The sequence below is a fragment of the Sinohyriopsis cumingii genome, chromosome 1 (genome assembly GCF_028554795.1).
Source record: "Sinohyriopsis cumingii isolate HCF-2022 chromosome 1, ASM2855479v2, whole genome shotgun sequence".
Taxonomy (NCBI): Eukaryota; Metazoa; Mollusca; class Bivalvia; order Unionida; family Unionidae; genus Sinohyriopsis; species Sinohyriopsis cumingii.
Window position 1 is genome coordinate 30,349,247 of NC_142961.1, and position 20,807 is coordinate 30,370,053.

The 20,807-nt window shown below is 37.7% G+C and overlaps 1 protein-coding gene across 3 annotated transcripts in view; it reads right to left on the reverse strand.

Annotated features, from left to right (window-relative positions):
• Window positions 1-13,211, reverse strand: part of LOC149806626 (uncharacterized protein C8orf76-like) — a 56,095-nt gene extending 42,884 nt beyond the window's left edge. The window contains exons 1-2 of one of the 3 annotated variants that reach the window (XM_089955834.1): window positions 13,153-13,211; window positions 3,860-3,970 (exon numbers count right to left, since the gene is read on the reverse strand). In XM_089955834.1, coding sequence (XP_089811960.1) covers window positions 3,860-3,958 — 99 coding nt within the window. In that variant the 5' untranslated portion in view covers window positions 3,959-3,970; window positions 13,153-13,211. The other 2 variants (XM_089955824.1, XM_089955816.1) reach the window with 2 other exon arrangements.
• Window positions 13,212-20,807: the final 7,596 nt, after the last annotated feature.

Consider the following 20,807-nt stretch of genomic DNA (forward strand, 5'->3'; position numbering starts at 1 on the left):
CATGCGTATAGATTGGCATTATGTTTACACAAGAACAATTATACTTACCTCTGTATCACAACCTTCAACAGACTTATTCTTTTAAACATTTCTAAAATTGTTCTGACCCTTAATGAAGACACTGAGCAATGCACTCACTGATATGCAATGCACTCACTGATATGCAATGCCATTTTACTAATACACTACATGGTCTTCATAAGATTTTAAAACTGAACTGTCATTTTACCCTTGACCCCAAACATTCAAGACGCAAATGAAAATCTCATAAGAAAAACTTAGTCTTCAGATTTGTCATGAAAGCTGGGATGATTGTTCATTATTCACAGAGCAAACTAATGTATTCATATTGAGTAAAGACAGTAAGAGACAAACAAGCTGACAGTGAGACTGACATGGTCATTACTGATTTTTTTATTATAAAGTTTTGTTTATCTTATTATGTATGACTGTGTATTTTTGGTATATTAAAACAAAAAAAGGAATATTTTACACTTTATATTTCTAAACTGCAACATATTCAATTTCTCACTCTTCAGATCATTTAAAATGCAAATATATAAGTATGAAAATTAAATATTAATCAAATATCAAATATGAGCATCACAACTGGTGACTTAGTATACTCTTGTCATACCAGTATGTCAACATGTGAGTTAATTATTTCCTCCTTGAAGTCATACCGGTATGTCAACATGTCAGTTAATTATTTCCTCCTTGAAGTCATACCGGTATGTCAACATGTCAGTTAATTATTTCCTCCTTGAAGTCATACGGGTATGTCAACATGTCAGTTAATTATTTCCAACTTGAAGTCATACAGGTATGTCAACATGTCAGTTAATTATTATTTCCTTGAAGTCATACAAGTATGTCAACATGTCAGTTAATTATTTGCTCCTTGAAGTCATATCGGTATGTCAACATGTCAGTTAATTATTTCCTCCTTGAAGTCATACCAGTATGTCAACATGTCAGTCAATTATTTCCTCCTATTTCTATTCTTGACAAACTTGGCAACAACCCTTTCTGCACTACAGTTTAGGGCACTCTTCTGAATGTTGGAACTTCCCTTAGTGGCAAACGAGTTTGTTTACAGCACTCACATATCACTCCAGTTTGTCCACTTAACTTTTACAACTGGCTCACAATCTGCTTTATGTTTCATAATTTTGTCAACTTAATTATATTTACATGGGCAAACAAACAAATGCCAATATTAGATCAGAATTTCATTCATTCAAGTTATAACTGTTTCCCCTTCCTCATTTCATAATCACTTAAGATAATCTCCAAATAATCTCCGTGTGTGTGTGTGAGATTAGGATTTTTAACGTAGCTTTAACAATTTTTCAGTCATATCACTACGATGTCTGCAGTGTGACAGTTTATAGTGATGTCTAGCACTGGGGCATCATGCTGCAGACATGTAGCATGATGTCCCACCCAGTCACATTATCCTGACACCAGGCCGACCAGTCCTAACACTAACCTCTTAATGCTGAGCACCTAGCAAGGCAGCTGTTAGTACCATTTTTGTAAGTCTTTGGTATGACTCTGCCGAGGTTTGAACCCACAACCTCCTGCTTCCGATGTGGACACTCTAACCACTAGACCACTGGAGGGGTCACAAATAATCTAACCTTGATTCAATCATGCACACCTAAGTTTGACATCAGTGACCAATTAGTTCTGCCCAATTCATTATGATTTTAAATGTCAATTACTATCATTTAAAGTAAATATGAAATGGACAGCATTTGCTCAATAGGAAATTAAGCTGGTGGTGAATCATGGGTAAACAGGAGTGATTATCCAGCCAAAATCCACGTGCCTCATAATGCACAGACTCGAATTTGCACACTTGAGAAATGGATCACATTTAAATTCCAAGCATCAAAATCCAAGGGAATGCATCTATCGACAACCCTGCACTATGCCTTGCTTGAAATGTATACTGCCAGTAAAAATTCAGTGAACCAAAAGCAAGTTTATGTAAACAATCAATGATGTAAACAAGAATTTGTGGCATTAGCTTACACTGCATGAAATTTACTATGAATTTTAGTAATTGAGATTTTGAGTATGGGTCAACCCAAATTCTCCATTTCAAGGTTTGTCAATAATGTAAACAGTTTGCTAATGTCTGGGGGCCATCACCCATCTAAAGCATCTAGCTTTGTTCAGACTTCATTACAAATAATGTTATGTCTCGTTTCTCTGGCAGTCAGAATAGCATCATCTGTATAAATCTGAAAGGCATTCAAGTTAGGACACTTCTTAAAATCTGATGAAATTCTGTTATGCTGTTATTTACGAGAAGTTATTAATAGCTGTCCTATTTTTAATAAAAGGAGCCATATTAGATGAAAGATTGACATAAGCTGCACATGCATTAAAGCCATTCCAGCCAGAATGCTTTCTGTAGAAGTTGGTCAGTTTTTGTTGAGTGATTTTTGAGATGTCATTTACGGGTTTTCCATTTTCAGTAATGGGTGGACATATTTGATGGCAAGTCAATATTATTTGTATAAACTTGAAAGCCCTTAGACATCAGAATACTTTCTTTCAAATTTGTTCTACTTCTGCAGTCAGTTTCTGCATCGAAGTTATTCAGAGTTTTCTTCTATATTTAGTAATGGTGGCCATATTTGACAGTGGATTCGGAGCATTTACAAGAAACTTGAAATCCTTTTATGACAAGATGTTTTTCAATATTTAGTAATTATGGCCATATTTGATTCTGTTTAGCAGTTTTCAGAAGTAGTCTTTTCAGTATTTTCAATTTTTAGTATACATGGCCATATTTAATTCTGCTCTGCAGTTTTCTAATTTTAGTAATGGTAGATGTATTAAATGATGGATCGGCATCATTTATAAAAAAAACTGAAAGCCACTTATCTCAGGATGATTTTTGTGTAAAAAATTAAATTCTGCTAAGCAATTTTTTAAGAAAAGACAATTTTAAGGCTTTTCCATTTTTTTTGTAACGGCTGTGGATTGGCATCATCTGCATAAATTCTGAAAGCCCTCCATGCAAAGATGCTTTGTTTCAAGTTTGGTAAAATTCATTGTAGCTGTTTTTGAGAAGCTGTTTCAAGGTTTATAAATTTTTAGTAATGGTAGCCATTTTTGATCACAGATCAGCATCATTTGAATAAATTTGAAAGGTCTTGCCAGGATACTTTCTGCCAAATTTGGTTAAAGTCTATAAAGTGGTTAAGGAGAAGTACTTTAAAGGTTTTATAGTAATTATGGTCATAACTGATCAGTGATCAGCACAATCTGTGCAAGTTTTGGAGGTCTCCTTACCAGGATCTTTACAAACTAAAGTGATTGAAAGTTTTGGAGGTCTCCTTACCAGGATCTTTACAAACTAAAGTGATTGAAAGTTTTGGAGGTCTCCTTACCAGGATCTTTACAAACTAAAGTGATTGAAAGTTTTGGAGGTCTCCTTACCAGGATCTTTACAAACTAAAGTGACTGAAAGTTTTGGAGGTCTCCTTACCAGGATCTTTACAAACTAAAGTGACTGAAAAGTTTTGGAGGTCTCCTTACCAAGATCTTTACAAACTAAAGTGATTGAAAGTTTTGGATGTCTCCTTACCAGGATCTTTACAAACTAAAGTGACTGAAAGTTTTGGAGGTCTCCTTACCAGGATCTTTACAAACTAAAGTGATTGAAAGTTTTGGATGTCTCCTTACCAGGATCTTTACAAACTAAAGTGATTGAAAGTTTTGCTGTTCATGAGATGAAGCTGTTTAAAGGTTTTTCTACTGCAGTAATTACAAAGGCCCATACCATAAACTTGCTTATCCTCATGTCCAAGTGCACTAAAAACCATGCTGTTGTACATACCAATGGGGAGGAAAACTTGGCATTGTAGGAGACTGGTGCAGAGGCTTGTTTCTCCTCATTTTCAAAATCTTCATCATCAAAGTCCAAACCAAGTTCCATGGAATTATCAAACTTAAAAGAAAAATATTTTAATTACCATCTCTGCTTAAAATGAACCATCTGAAAATCAAATTTAAAAATAATTTCTTGTACTAAGCATATTAAACAAACTTATGGGTAAATAAATATACATTGTTTTTCTTTTCAATCAAATTGCTTACCAATAACAAAAAAAATGTGCATGTTTGCATTTTTGTCAAGACTTGGAACAATGTACAGACATAACATTATGATACTTTCATCTTTTTTTCTTCTTATTCTTGGCAGATTTTTATCTCAAGTTAATCAACATATTAACCCATATAATTACTTTAGCTAGATAACTAAAAGATCCAATTCAAACAGGGAAATAGTTTTGTTACTTGACCATTAGACCAAGCTATCTGATTTTGAATTTGGATATTGTCCCTATGGGAGAAGAGCTATGGGCGATCTAAGATAAATTTCAAATAATTTCCAGAGTTGTTTATGTCTTATGTATTGCCTGGTGTAATCAATGACCCAAGTGTCGGCACTGTCAGACTGATGTTTATGCCATATATATTGCCTGGTGTAATCAATGACCCAAGTGTCGGCACTGTCAGACTGATGTTTATGTCATATATATTGCCTGGTATAATCAATGACCCAAGTGTCGGCACTGTCAGATTGATGTTTATGTCTTATGTATTGCCTGGTGTAATCAATGACCCAAGTGTCGGCACTGTTTGATGTTTATATTGTATGTATTGCCTGGTATAATCAACGATGCAAGTGTCGGCTGATGTGTATGTTAGATGTATTGCCTGTTATAATCAATGACCCAAGTGTCGGCTGATGTTTATATGTATTGCCTGGTATAATCAATGACCCAAGTGTCAGCTAATGTTTATGTTATATGTATTGCCTGGTATAATCAATGATGCAAATGTCGGCTGATGTTTACATTAGATGTATTGCCTGTTATAATCAATGACCCAAGTTTCGGCTGATGTTTATGTTATATGTATTGCCTGGTATAATCAATGACCCAAGAGTCAGCTGATGTTATGTTATATATATTGCCTGGTGTAATCAATGATGCAAATGTCAGCTGATGTTTATGTTATATGTATTGCCTGGTATAATCAATGACCCAAGTGTCGGCTAATGTTTATATGTATTGCCTGGTATAATCAATGACCCAAGTGTCAGCTGATGTTTATGTTATATATATTGCCTGGTGTAATCAATGATGCAAATGTCGGCTGATGTTTATGTTAGATGTATTGCCTTTTATAATCAATGACCCAAGTGTCGGCTGATGTTTATGTTATATGTATTGCCTGGTATAATCAATGACCCAAGTGTCAGCTGATGTTTATGAATGTATTGCCTGGTATAATCAATGACCCAAGTGTCAGCTGATGTTTATGTTATATATATTGCCTGGTGTAATCAATGATGCAAATGTCGGCTGATGTTTATGTTAGATGTATTGCCTTTTATAATCAATGACCCAAGTGTCAGCTGATGTTTATGAATGTATTGCCTGGTATAATCAATGACCCAAGTGTCAGCTGATGTTTATGAATGTATTGCCTGGTATAATCAATGACCCAAGTGTCAGCTGATGTTTATGTTATATATATTGCCTGGTATAATCAATGACCCAAGTGTCAGCATTGTTTGATGTTTATGTCATATGTATTGCCTGGTGTAATCAATGACCCAAGTGTCAGCTCATGTTTATGTTATATGTATTGCCTGGTGTAATCAATGACCCAAGTGTCAGCTGATGTTATGTTAGATGTATTGCCTGTTATAATCAATAACCCAAGAGTCAGCTGATGTTATGTTATATGTATTGCCTGGTATAATCAATGACCCAAACATTAGAACTGTCAGACTGAGACCTCTAAGCCATGCCCTGGGGTCTTTCTCAAACCCTCAGGAACTGAGATCCCCCACTCTAGAACAATATATACATGCTGTGATTTCATTTTTTTATCAGTACTAATCTCCATGGTATTGAGATACAATGGCATTTTCTTGGGTACTTGAATTCATGGATTTGCTTGTCAAAGTTTGCATATTTATAGGTATTTTGTTTCATGGATTAACCTCTAGAAACATCAAAATAAAGAATACAAAAATATTTAAACAACAAACAGTAATTGATTCAGCACTTTAAACAATACTACCACCAGTATTAGCACAAAAACACAATACAACCAACAGTATTAGCACAAAAAAGCACCTGTCATGATCAATCCTTAACGCAATGTGTTTGCCTGAATAATTAACACCAAAAAGAGCCAACACCAAGCCAAGCAGTACATGAAACATATCTATATAACCTTTAACTTAAACCACTGTCCATAAAGTTGTACCATCAGTAGATTTCAAATCTTGTTTTGTGGACACAAATATCATTATTCCATATGTCAACCAAATACTTAACTGCTCAGTGCAATCAGAAGGTTGTGGTATGTGTAGTAGAGGAAAGTGACTCGAAATAAAATGTGAGAGATGGGTCCTAAGTATCAGCAACTTTGAGAAAGCTGTAATCGTGGTGTAATTTGGATTACTGACATGAGAAACGTGTGTGTACCTTAAGATTTGATTGACACAATATTTATTCATTGGTTTTGTCCAAAAAATCAGTGTGAGATTAGTACTGTTTAGTAATTAGTGACACTGTGTATACCAATAGTATTTATTTAACACTTGTGCTTCAAGTAATAATTTCAGTAAATGTGCATTGTTTTTCCTTCTGATTAAACATGTGGATAAAATGCAATGTGCTGTCATGTATACTGTATTTCAAATTTAACAGGAAACATGTTTGTGTCCAAGTTTTATGTAGATGATTCATCTATATGGATCATGACTACAGCATTCTTACATCTTAAATCACAGAGAACATGAATCATAACTACAGTAATGTTACATATTAAATCACGGAGAATTGCACATGGATCATGACTACAGTAATGTTACATATTAAATCACAGAGAATTGCATGGATCATGACTAAAGTATTGTTAAATCTTAAATCACAGAGAATTGCACATGGATCATGACTACAGTATTGTTAAATCTTAAAACACAGAGAATTGCACATGGATCATGACTACAGTATTGTTAAATCTTAAATCACAGAGAATTGCACATGGATCATGACTAAAGTATTGTTAAATCTTAAATCACAGAGAATTGCATGGATCATGACTAAAGTATTGTTAAATCTTACATCACAGAGAATTGCATGGATCATGACTAAAGTATTGTTAAATCTTACATCACAGAGAATTGCACATGGATCATGACTACAGTATTGTTAAATCTTAAATCACAGAGAATTGCACATGGATCATGACTAAAGTATTGTTAAATCTTAAATCACAGAGAATTGCATGGATCATGACTAAAGTATTGTTAAATCTTACATCACAGAGAATTGCACATGGATCATGACTAAAGTATTGTTAAATCTTAAAACACAGAGAATTGCACATGGATCATGACTACAGTATTGTTAAATCTTAAATCACAGAGAATTGCACATGGATCATGACTAAAGTATTGTTAAATCTTAAATCACAGAGAATTGCACATGGATCATGACTACAGTATTGTTAAATCTTTATTCACAGAGAACTGCATATGGATGCCAATTTCTCAGGATTTATGGCATTACATGTGTATGTATACTTTGAATGCAAATGTCAGAACAATTAAATCAAAGAAAGCAGACAAGTCTAATTTTTCCAAACACAACAATAAAACTCAAAATATATTTTAAATTTTTATTAAAAAATTATTATACACCACAGAAGCACCCACAATGCAGGATGTGCTCATGCATTAATGCACAACAACCTCCTGATGTCATGCTATACTCAATTGTTGTTCCAGTGGTTTCCTCAATGGTATAAAAGACAGTAGAGTTAGTTGAAGTCATTCTACCAGGTGAAGTGGGTCACTAAGTCACCAAAAAAGAACATCATCTATAAGGAAAGCAAAAATTACTTTACCCTGTGACGTTTTTTAGATGTCCAGAGTGGACAGTAGATTATAGCTTCTGAGATGCTCCTTCAACCCAGCAAGGTAGTTGCAGTGTTGAATCCCCAGGATAATGCACTGCAAGCTTTGCAGATTTTGATATTAACTGTACCAACAAAACAAAATCAAACACATTTGCAGGCAAGTGTTTTCAATAGCCGAATGACCATATAAACCATGCTCATTAATGGACTACACAAGTATCATCAACAAGAATATGCAGACACACTTCCAAATAAGGCCATGTTACTTAAGGTTTATGTGCCTTTCTTAGTGATCACACCATGTATTTTTATATAATGACTTCACACAAGCACAGAAGAAACTATACAAAACTTCACCAAAAACGGAGTCAAAAAGATTCACATTTGGTTTGAATTAACCCCCCTAAACATGTAGTTGTAAAGTTGACGTTATTCATCCTAAACTCAGTGACCAGTGTGTTTTGTATAGATGTACACTACATTGAGAAAACATCTGTGCATGTGCTCTCATGTACAATAGGGGTTGTTTTAAATAGTTTAACATGTTCTTGACTTTGTCATTTTCTGGTGAAGTTTTAGAAACTAAAATATTAAATTGCTTGTTTAAGTGGCAGCTGATTAAGAACTCTTTTTTACCCCTGCAAACACAATACTCTCATTTCTTTTTTTTCCTCCCACAAACACAATGCTCTCATTTCATTTTTTTACCCCCACAAACACAATGCTCTCATTTCATTTTTTTACTCCCACAAACACAATGATGTCATTTCTTTTTTTTTACCCCCACAAACACAATGCTCTCATTTCTTTTTTTTACTCCCACAAACACAATGCTCTCATTTCGTTTTTTTTACCCCCACAAACACAATGCTCTCATTTCATTTTTTTACCCCCACAAACACAATGCTCTCATTTTTTTACCCCCACAAACACAATGCTCTCATTTCTTTTTTTTACCCCCACAAACACAATGCTCTTTTTCTTTTTCTTTACCCCCACAAACACAATATTCTCATTTTTTTTACCCCCACAAACACAATACTCTCATTTCTTTTTTTACTCCCACAAACACAATGCTCTCATTTCATTTTTTTACCCCCACAAACACAATGCTCTCATTTCATTTTTTTACCCCCACAAACACAGTGCTCTCATTTCTTTTTTTTACCCCCACAAACACAATGCTCTCATTTCATTTTTTTACCCCCACAAACACAATGCTCTCATTTCTTTTTTTTTACCCCCACAAACATAATATTCTCATTTCTTGTTTTTTACCCTCACAAACACAATGCTCTCATTTCTTTTTTTTACCCTCACAAATACAAGGCTCTCATTTCTTTTTTTTACCACCACAAACACAATGCTCTCATTTTCTTTTTTTTACCCTCACAAACACAATGCTCTCATTTCTTTTTTTTACCCTCACAAATACAAGGCTCTCATTTCTTTTTTTTACCACCACAAACACAATGCTCTCATTTTCTTTTTTTTACCCTCACAAACACAATGCTCTCATTTCTTTTCTTTTACCCTCACAAACACAAGGCTCTCATTTCTTTTTTTACCCCCACAAACACAATGCTCTCATTTCTTTAATTTACCCTCACAAACATAATATTCTCATTTATTTTTTTTACCCCCACAAACATAATATTCTCATTTCTTTTTTTTACCCTCACAAACACAATGCTCTCATTTCTTTTTTTTACCCTCACAAACACAATGCTCTCATTTCTTTTTTTTACCCCCACAAACACAATGCTCTCATTTCTTTTTTTTACCCTCACAAACACAAGGCTCTCATTTCTGTTTTTTTAACCCCCCAAACACAATGCTCTCATTTCTTTTTTTTCCCCCACAAACACAATGCTCTCATTTCTTTTTTTTACGCCCACCACAAACACAATGCTCTCATTTCTTTTTGTTCATCTACTACTTCTCCCTATTCTGCCCACAATTAGAATCTAATTGTCCCTGTCCCTAAAATTCAAGTCTGGGTTGATCCAAGCCAGTAAACATGTTATATGGTACACAAATGACTGCAGCCATGCTTATTTTGGAAGCTTTGTCAATTTCGTACTACATACAACTAACACCAGCCCTGTTGTCCATCCTATTTTTCGAAGGGACAAATCCCAGGTCACAGCTTGGAAACTGTTAAGATTCCCACCACACAACCCCATACATGTTCAATGGACATCAAGAAAAAGACAAAATGCACACGAACAACTGGCATTTTATCTCTGAACAGTTCTTACCCGAGCGACTCAAACTTTGGAGCCGAGGTCAAAATGAAAAATCATAGGAATGCATGTTGTACAACCACAGAATTGTATTTACCTAAAAGGGCAGGTTATCTAATTACTTCTGGAGTATGGATTATTTTTTATTGGATCTGTATTGTACATTCTGATCATCAGACTATTATCATGGCTAAATACCATGCCAAATTATGAAATGGACCAATCCTTTCACTGTGTTCTGAGCAATTTGGTTGCAATGCAAAATTAATGTCATTCTTGTAATGTTGCATGTTAAATCACAATAACAGTCACATAAACTGTTTTATTATGTGACAGTATCATAACAAATCCAAGGATGCTCGTGTTACCAAAACAACTAAAATAATCTGAATGTGCAAAAAGCTGCATCAGATTAGTCTCCTTTTTTTGACATTACTGGTAACAGAGAACGATGATGCATGGCATAATTTGTGCTGGAGTTTTCTGCCTCCTGTTTCCAACTATTGGCTGCTTGCTAGTAATTAGTAAATTTATTTCAACTGACCTCTGAATGTGGATGATAAGTAAAATCCCTCTCCTTTTGACCTATGGCATTCAATCATTCAGAAACACTCTATTTCTTAATATTAATCCATGTAAGAACAGAACACCTGTATATCCATTGGTTATAGAAACACTGAATTTTTAATTGCCTATGCACTGAATTTTTAATTGCTTACACACTGAATTTTTAATTGCTTACACATGCATTGAAGCAAGCAGCACAATAGTCCATTAAAGCCAAAGGCTTTAAACTCCAGCACAAACAGTGACTAGCATTAAAGTCAGAAACAAAAAAGGCAGAGAACTAAAGTACTTATTCGCCTAGACTTAACAGTTGATAATCTACTGATGTCGGATGATAATTCAACATGATGACGGGCAATTGGGTAATGAACTTCTATCTGGATTTGCAAGTTGCCAAACATCTGATCTGATACGGAAATAAGCTGTAAAGATCAATAAAAGGCCCATTCAACTGACTGTCACTTAGGAAAAGGTAAGTGTGTCAAAAAATGGTCCATATGTGCATTGATGTGTTTCACATAAATCTCTGGGGAAGATTACTGTAAATACTTAAAACTTTTATCACACTAAATCATTTGGCCATTCATTGTAAATGTATAGCTTAACACACTACCATTAATGTTAAATATTATAACTTCAGTTTTCTCTATGCTGATTTTACCAGTGCTCAAAAAATTTGATAACCCAAAACCGGGGCCCCTCCACATTTAAATCGGTCCTGTCCTGAATTTTAAGTGAGCTGCTGGGTTTGTCCCAAAAAATCTAACTTGCCTGAGAAAACTTTGATCACGCTGATGAAATGTGTAAATTTTATTTTCAAGATGTTAACATACCTGCCATAAAATAGCACAATCAAAATCAGATCACCACTGTCCTACATGAAGATGAGATTTGATTTTAATCAAATTGAAGCAATGTGTATCATGCTAAACATACAATTTTGTACTCCCAAACCCACCCACCCCATATGGTTGTTTTTTTGAGAAAACACAATTTTCAGTAATCTTCAAAAATAGAAAGAAAACCACATGCCCACCACTTTCAGTATATGCCCATTACATGTAGTATGTATAACCAGTAATTAATCATGACGATTGGAGCTGATGTAAAACTATCCCTTGGGCAGTTTAAATAGCAGCAATTACAGGAAAAGAGGTTGGGTATAAACCATTTCACATATTAATTAATTTGCAGACAATATCAAGTGAGATGTGTTTGAAGACTGCAGTGGGTGAGCCCATTGTGCTAATTTGCATAGGTAAGGAAAGGATGTGGAACAACCCAATATTGGTAAATCAAAGCGATGCTTGATGCATGTATCAGAACAAAAGTTATTACATATCATTGCCTTGAATGAGAATGTTTAAACCATATGTATTATATTTTTGACAAGTTTGTGAACAGCGGCAATGTGTCTTTGAAGGCAGATTATACTGCATATATAAAATGCAAAGCATGATCATTTCATGTCAGAATAGTGTTCAAGTGTGATTCATTTTTGAAGCCGATTTTATGAAGCAAGAAGCTATCAGCAAAGCCCAACAAAAAGAAATTTCAGAACTCCTGGTTGACCAAGTTTTACTCTGTGAAGCACCCCAGCACAAAAAAATGGGGGGGGGGGTAATTCTTTCCAGATAATGATGATACTGCTAACAGTGACATGCGTCAACAGGGTTCTGACCAGATATCACACAGAGACTCCAGCATAGAAGTTTGAACACCAGAACCGTCCAGTACCTAATGAGTGTAATGATGAACACTAATGACACTTCATTTGCTTCAAACCCCTTTCAAATTGTAGCTATTGCAACGTTGTAACTATTTAAAACGGGGCAAATTTTGGGCATGTGGAAATTGGAGTCCGGGTTTGTGGAATTTCAGTCAGGGCTTGTGAGTTGTTTTCTTAACTTAAGTTACCAGCCCTGTGCTAGTCCTACATGTAAGACCTTGACGCTGATATTTATGTTGTGGGCGTCAAGCCCTAAAACAAAAACATGTGCTATGTCTTATTGTAGGACTTGCCCTTGGCCAGTGTCTAAAAAAAAAAAAAATTCATTGTGCACTGATTAAGCACAGTTTTGTATAATACAGGATAGTCCACCAACGTAAGACACATCGTCGGATAGTTTTGTTATATAGCACTAAAACAAAAACAACATGTGCTATGTCTTAGATTGTAGGACTAAATACAGGAGATCAATTGACAAATGGTATGAGTTTCGTACTTTTTAGGACACGGACAGCAGCTAAACGTCCCTTATTTATGATTTCAGACAGTCTTACAACAATAAGAAAAGTGTGTCTATATCAGCTAGTTCTTAAATATCGAATTACTGAAAGTTACATCCATAATTCTCTAATTTACACATACATGGTTATAAAGGAGCTAAATTAGCATTAACACCGGATTATATGCAGAATAAATTTTTTTTAAAAATTTTAAAAAAAACCCAGACTGGTTTATACCAAAATATTACTGGTAGTTTGGTTCCCTGCATCTTAAGCTCCCGGAGATGCATTCACACAGCCGGAATCAGATCACAAGTATTAGATCCGGTCCAGTACCCAGGACTGTACTCCAGTCTATTTTTAGAACATTTTTTTCCTGTCTCCTTTTGGTGGTGATACAAGAGTTAGATTTAACTATTCTTGCTATGGATTTAAAGATAATTGTTTATTATTTAGAATATGAGCTTATGGTGTGGTTGTATGTGTTTGTTTCGACGACAGTACGCAGCGAATAATAAGGTCTTAGTAATGATCCGGAAGTGAAATCTGTGTTCCAATGTACATTGCCTTGTTTACAGTTGAGCCTCTCAAAGAAATGCGAATTAGTCTATGATAATAACTTCACTGTGAGTTCATCTTTGAAGGTACTCTATAATGAGATATGATTTATTATCATTTGGACACAAAGGAAAGTTCAGTACTGTGAAGGGGCAAATTTCTGGCGATCTGTGAAGAACACATTAGTTCAGACCAGAGAACAATTAATCAGATTTATGGGGACAGGAGTGTATCAAATCGCCATACTGCCATGATCGGTAATGTCTTTTCGAGGGGAGAATTTCATTCTTAATTAAGCATTCGTTTATTTAGCCAACAGAAGACTGGTGGAGACAAAAGCTAACTTCGATTCCATAGTGTAAATGTCAAGATTGAAAGATCGCAGAACACTGTTACTCAAACTACAAGGTCAAGTTGACCACGACTTTTGTGCCTCTGGAAAAAGGAGGCAGATATATTTTATTCTGATTGGTTACGCTAAATGAGGGGGCGTGTTTCCCACACTAAATTGTTCCTAGTTTTAATATTGCCACATCGAAAATTTTAATCAGTCTGAGCTTTTCTATAGATGAGAAAACAAGCGTAAGAAGACTTAAATTGTTGTTTACATGTACGGGGGCTCGTGTTGGTCTGTTCTATATCTCTGCTCAGATCTCTATCTATTCCACCTATAAGTTTCACCACTTATATTTATATTAACTCAAACCGGGCAATAACATCGAGGGTGGTCAACCTCTAGATAACGAGGACCAAATTAAGCAGACATCTTGAAAGAAGGTACAATCCGCCAACCCACAAACCTCTTGCAAGAAGAGGGTACTTTGTGTAAGGTTTCTACAAAGTGGACCGGTGGGTACGCTTATAAGTACTGAGAAACAAACGAAGAGAATATATATATAGTAAAATGTATTGTGTTCTGATTCATATTCGCATGGGAGTGTATTGTTCGTCCGTCGAGTCGACGAGAACCACTCTAGTCATCCGAGGGTTGGAGGGGCAGGTTCTGTTCTGTGAGTACGCAGGTGGCTGATGAGGCCAATCCTTGCATGGAATGTTCGTTTGCATAAGGGACAAGGGATGAGTGGGACATCTCCATGAGAGTTGATGGCACGCGCTTTTCTGGCTTGCCTCTTCAGCTCTGCAACCGCTGTCCGGCTAGATTCGCACAACTTGGAGCCTTTGTTCACGGAGGAAGGCCAAGTGACTCGATCGCTTGCTGTTTGCTCGCAGGAATCAGGGTTTATGTTGAACGCTTTCAATGCAGCTTTCAGATTGTCTTTGAAGCGGTTCTTCTGACCTCCGTGGGATCGCTGTCCTTTCTGTAGCTCGCCATAGAAGAGTCTCTTAGGCAGCCGATGGTCTGGCATGCGCACAACGTGTCCCGCCCAACGTAGCTAGGACTGCATCAGGATGGTGTGGATGCTGCAGAGACGTGCTTGGGCGAGTACCTCAGTGTCTGGAACCTTGTGTGCCAAACGTTGAGCTGGCTCTGCCAGTGCGGAGGTTCACTTCGTCGTCAATAGTGACGTTCTGTGAGAGTGTGCTGCCAAGGTAGGTGAAGCGTTTCACTATGTTGAGTTTTTTGGCCCTTAACGATGATGTTGGGCTCAACATAGGGCTTTACAGGGGCCGGCTGATGTAGGACTTCGGTCTTCTTGGTACTGATGGTGAGACCGAAGCTTGTGCAGTAGCTGGAGAACTTGTCAACGCTGCATTGCACAGCACTAGTTCAGTATTGTACATCAAATATACTTTTCAAGCTCTCACTGAATATCTGAATTTGTTGACATTGTTGAAAATTTTCAACAAAGTTATTCGCACTAAGGTAGATACAAATCAACAAGTTTCTGCTAAACCACAGTGATCGGATATATGATATCCTTTCTTTATTGTAGGTATTACTACTCTGTGGTCTTAAACAAAGTACAGAAAAGACCAAAAACCAACAAGTCTTGTAAAATTCAACAAACGCTTTATTTCCATAAAATACAAAATGAAAATGTAAACAAAAACTTACGGTATTGCGAATTAAATCCCTAATAATCCTAGAAATTCTGAAACAAGTCCAAATTATTAAAATTCTGAATAAACTTTAGTGGTATTCCAAAAAACAACAAAAACTCCAATGCTGGAAATGTTGATGTGCATGTGAAGGCCTGAAAAGTAATAATGTGCCAACAGTCTTTTGTTACATAACAATAATACTATCCAAGAATATATCCTTATTTGAATTTCCCTACAAATCCTAGTCTATATCTCCAAGTATATTATTTTATATACGCAGTGTGTATTTCCAGTGAATAAATAATCTGAATAAATAAATTCCAGCCCAAATGAAACAACAATTAAATTGATTTCTCCTTCAGATGTTAGTAGTAAATGGGGGCACCCTAGCCTGAATGGGAATTAGCATTACAGACAGGGTCCCGGCACTCTAGCCTCAATGGAAATTTAACATGGGGAATACAAGCCCGGCACTCTAGCCTCAAGGGGAATTGAACATGGGAAAAAGTCTTGGGCCACTCTAGCCTCAATGGGAATTACCATTACAGGACCCCATGGGACAATCTGGGGACTATGTAAATTTAACATGGGAATAGATTGTGGGTCTGTTGAGCGACAAAATGGAACAGGGTCGGGACCCTATTTTAATAACCTCCCGACCTGCGGGGTCTATGGAAAGGGAACAGGGGAGAGGGATAGAACACACACACACACACACACACACACACACACACATTAAATAAAAAAGGGGTAGGCAATTGAAAGTCGATCTCTTTTCGAGAAATGTGGGTGGCCCTGAAAAGGGCCTTTGGGTTTATATATGCCCTTAACATGAAGGGCATCTGTGACTTCTTCTTGTCCTTAGGCTTCGTCTCACTGTAGGACCGTAAATCAGGACTCTTTTGAGGCATCCTTGCCTCTCCACGTAAATCCTACGTATCCATAGGTTGCTGGCGGTCCTATGGACAACTGTCCATTCGGATCGGACATACATCGGTATGTCCGTCCTGAACATCATTGTTGACACAAGGGTGGAAGATTCAACGTCAGTCCACATGCTGAGGCGACGAGAACAGGTAAATCAATGCAGTGAACTGCGCTTATTTATAGGTAGAGGAAGGAATGAAACGGATTGAGTTCATTGACCAATCCAAACACGCGTTACAAAATTCAGTCAGCTCGCATCCAATCCGAAGAGAACAGTCTGTGACGTCACGTGGTCTATATAGATTCGCTACCGCCTGTGTGCAGTCAATGGATGCGAGACAGTGATTCAACATGACGGAAACTCAGAAAACGATCCATTGGGGTGCATCAGCAGTGGAGACCACCCAAGGGAACCCGGACTTACTTTCAGAAGAGGTACATTGGGATTTTGTGGATTTTCTTACCTCGCAAGAATTTGTTCCGGAACCTTCGTCACCTTCATTACCACACGTGGAGAATTTTAGACAGAGACAGAAAGAAGAATTGGGGAAATTTATAAAACGACAAAAGGAAGCGGAACAAGCTTTTCTTTTACAGCAACAACAGCAAGAAGAGGTAAGAAAAACAACAACAACAACAACAAGAAGCAGCAGCAAACAAACAAGAGGGTGAAAATCAAACGGTCACGGTACTGTTAGACATTTTAGCGGAGTTAAGAAGTCTGAAACAAATGTATCAGACTTCTTTATCACGACCGAAGAGAATACGACCTTCCCGAGCTAAATACGCCAATCCTGTGACTAAGCCTACCGTACCACCCTTAGTGATTTCAACCCAATCATCATCATCAGAAGTAGGCCTCGGCCGTGGCAAAGGCTTAAGGCAGTTAAAGTTCATTGCTTAAACTCACCCCTACACCAAAAGCCAAAGGCCCTTTTCAGGGCCACCCACTTCTCTCGAAAAGAGATACATTTTCAATTGCCAATAACTGAAAAAAAAACAACAAAAAAAAAAAAACATTTTACCCCTATAGTACGTGTATATGAGTGCGTGAGTGTAGCTTCTTATTTAAAATCAAAACTCAAAGACACTTACTTTTTTTTATACCTAATTTATTCTTTTATAAATAGTTACAATCCAATTCACAATTCACAACAGAGCACTTTAAAAAGTACATTCACTTCTTCTGTCTCACTGATTAGTCTCTCTGTTTTTTAAATTTCTTCACAGTCACAGTCTTTTCCTCCTCTTCTTCCTCACTTTCTTCCCTTCTTCCTTTCTTCTCCTGTTTCTTTTTCTTCACCTGTCTGCTATCTTCCTCCTCTTCTTCCTCTGAAGAATCCCTCTCTTCTTCTGACTCCTCTTGTTTCTTTTTTTGGGCAATCTGGAGACCAATGTCCTTTTTCTTGACAATAATAACAGGTATCTTGACTTTTGTCTCTTTTAACGCCTGTTTTTCTTTTTTGACGGTCTGGACACTCTGAAGACCAATGCCCTTTCTTCTGACAGATATAGCAAGGATCTTCACTTTTATCTCGAAAGGAAGGAGAGTAGTCCGTCGGCTGGTCTGAAGAGAATTTTCTAATGACCCCTCGCAACGCTCTGATGAAACGTTCCATCTGGGTAGTCTCTTCCATCGTTGTGCTCGGTTTGAGAGTGAAATGAATAGTGAAAGGACAAGACACATACCCTTTATATACACTGGTCTGCTAGGACTATAAATTAGTCCATGGTGTTTAAATTTTAGTCATTTGACTTTTTTCACTCAAGATGAAACGATTCAATTCATTTGAGAAGAAAGAAGAAGAAAGTAAGAGGCAGAAACGTGATCTATCGAATCGTACCAGAGCTGAAGTCTTGGCACAAATTCATGCCAGTGATTTTGAAGAGGGCATGAGTGAACCAGAATCCGAACCCTCTAAACAAAGTTCACCACCCTTAGTTAACCCTGAAAAGTACTATTCCATTTGAGAGACAGAAAAGCGCTCCTCTAGAAAATTTAGAACCACGGCTTACAAATACACGGTGAAGTTTAAAGATTTCAAGTCCGAAGTACCGTTAGAAAAAGCAGAAGGGTTCATCACCGGGGTGTGGGATTCCTTGCTCACCACACTCAAGCGACAATGTCATCCCAAAGAAGACGATCGCTTGAGACTTTCCATACAACACGACGGTTTGAAATCCCCTGTTTGGATTGAGTTTAGCACCCCTGCAGAATTGACTGCTTCCAAAGTCATGGACAAAATTCAACACGTACAACAATCCAATGACCAGTTTGACATCACCGATGGTAAAGCCACAATGGACATGACCCACGTCTCTCCTCCTGAAGGGACTGGACGCAGAAAGATGCTATTGGTGGACGAGCTTCGCAGCACCAAAACAAGTCTCGTCCGAATTCACAACCCTCAAGACCAGATGTGTTTAGCCTGAGCCATCGTGGAGGGACGAAGCTATGTCAACAAGAACGACACGGTAAAATGGAAAAGAGCCTGGAAAACTATTCGACAATCGGACCGAGCCAAACAACGAAACGAAGCAGAACTCCTGTTACAACAAGCTGGCTTGCCCAAAGACAAACCCTGTGGCATTCCTGAGATGCAAAAATTGCAAGATGCCCTAGCTCCATTCTACACCTTGAAAGTGCACCCTCAAGAAGTGCGTGGGCCTCTGTTATTTCGAGGGAAAGACTTTAAGGATGGAAAATACATTCACCTTTATCATCACGATGACCATTTCGATACCATTACCAGTATCACTGCATTCCTGGAATACAGTTATTACTGTGAGAAATGAGACTATGGTTATAAAAATCGAGAGCAACACAAACATTGCGGATCGAAATGCTCAGGATGTTTGGCCTCTCCACCCTGTCTGAGCGAAGGACCAGTGCATTGTTCAACTTGTCTGCGCACGTTTGTCAGCCCTTCCTGCTACCAACAACATTTGAAGACGCAAGGTTCACAGCAGAAATGTGCTTGTCAACTCCTGAGATTGTGCCCTACATGTGGACAAGGCATACGTACCAACTGTGCCAAGGCACACGTATGTTCAGGAAAGAAAAAATGTCACATTTGTCACCACATCGTGGACTTGGAACACCAATGCTACGTGCAAAAATACCAACCCCCACCAGAGAAAGAGGACGGTCACAAGAAGAAAGGCAATTTCATCTTTTTTTATTTCGAATGCATGCAAGAGACCGGTATTCACATTCCTAATTTCTGCGTGGCTCATCGAGCGTGCGAAAAGTGCATTCAGGAACCTATCTTCAGTCATTGCCCTCACTGCAGCAAGATTCCCGGAGGGCGTGAAAAAATCTTTCGAGGACCGAACACGTTAGCCGATTTTGCACAATGGGTCTTAGACCCCATCGACGAGACGTGGAGCCAAGAGGACATCGAACGTTACGGAGATTGTCATCGTCATGCCACGGTGATGGCTCACAATTTCTCCGGATACGATGGACAGTTTCTTTTGAGATACTATACGGAACAAGGCACCGAGTGTCCTAAAGTCACTTTGAACGGAGCCAAAATCATTTTCATGCAAGTGGGACAAGTACAGTTTAAAGATTCGATGAGTTACTTGGCCATGCCTTTGAGCCGAATGCCTAAAACGTTTGGAATGACAGAAATGGCTAAAGGGTACTTTCCACACGTTTTCAATACGGAAACCAATCAACATGCCGTTCTACCCCATTTACCTGAGGCTCACTATTTCGACCCTGACAACATGCGTACCGAACAACGAGAAGCTTTCTACGCTTGGTACCAGGCTCACGCCTCCGACCCTTTCGACTTTCAGGAAGAAATGTTAAAGTGTTATCGTTCCGACGTGGATATTTTACGACGCTGCTGTGGAAAATTTCGAGAACTGTTCATGGAACACGGAGGGGTCGATCCTTTGAAAGAAGCTTGCACCATTGCCAAAGCGTGTTCCTTAGTGTACCGGCAACGATTCATGCCTGAAAACACTGTGGCTGTCATCAGTCCTCAAACAACCAACTATGTCAAACGTCAATACTCGGTCAAAGCCCTACGCTGGTTACATTACTTGTGCGACAAGGAAGACAAATGGATTCAGCATGCCCGCAACGGAGGAGGCGAAAAGACCATCGGAACGCATTCGGTCGATGGCTGGGACTTAGAAAACCCCAAGATCGTGTACGAGTTTAACGGTTGCTTATTTCACGGATGTCCCGTCTGTTACCCTGACCGTGGCACTAAAAATTAGTTTTTACAACCAACCATGGATGACTTGTACCAGGCCACTTGTCAGCGACGCCTAAAGTTAGAACAGCAAGGA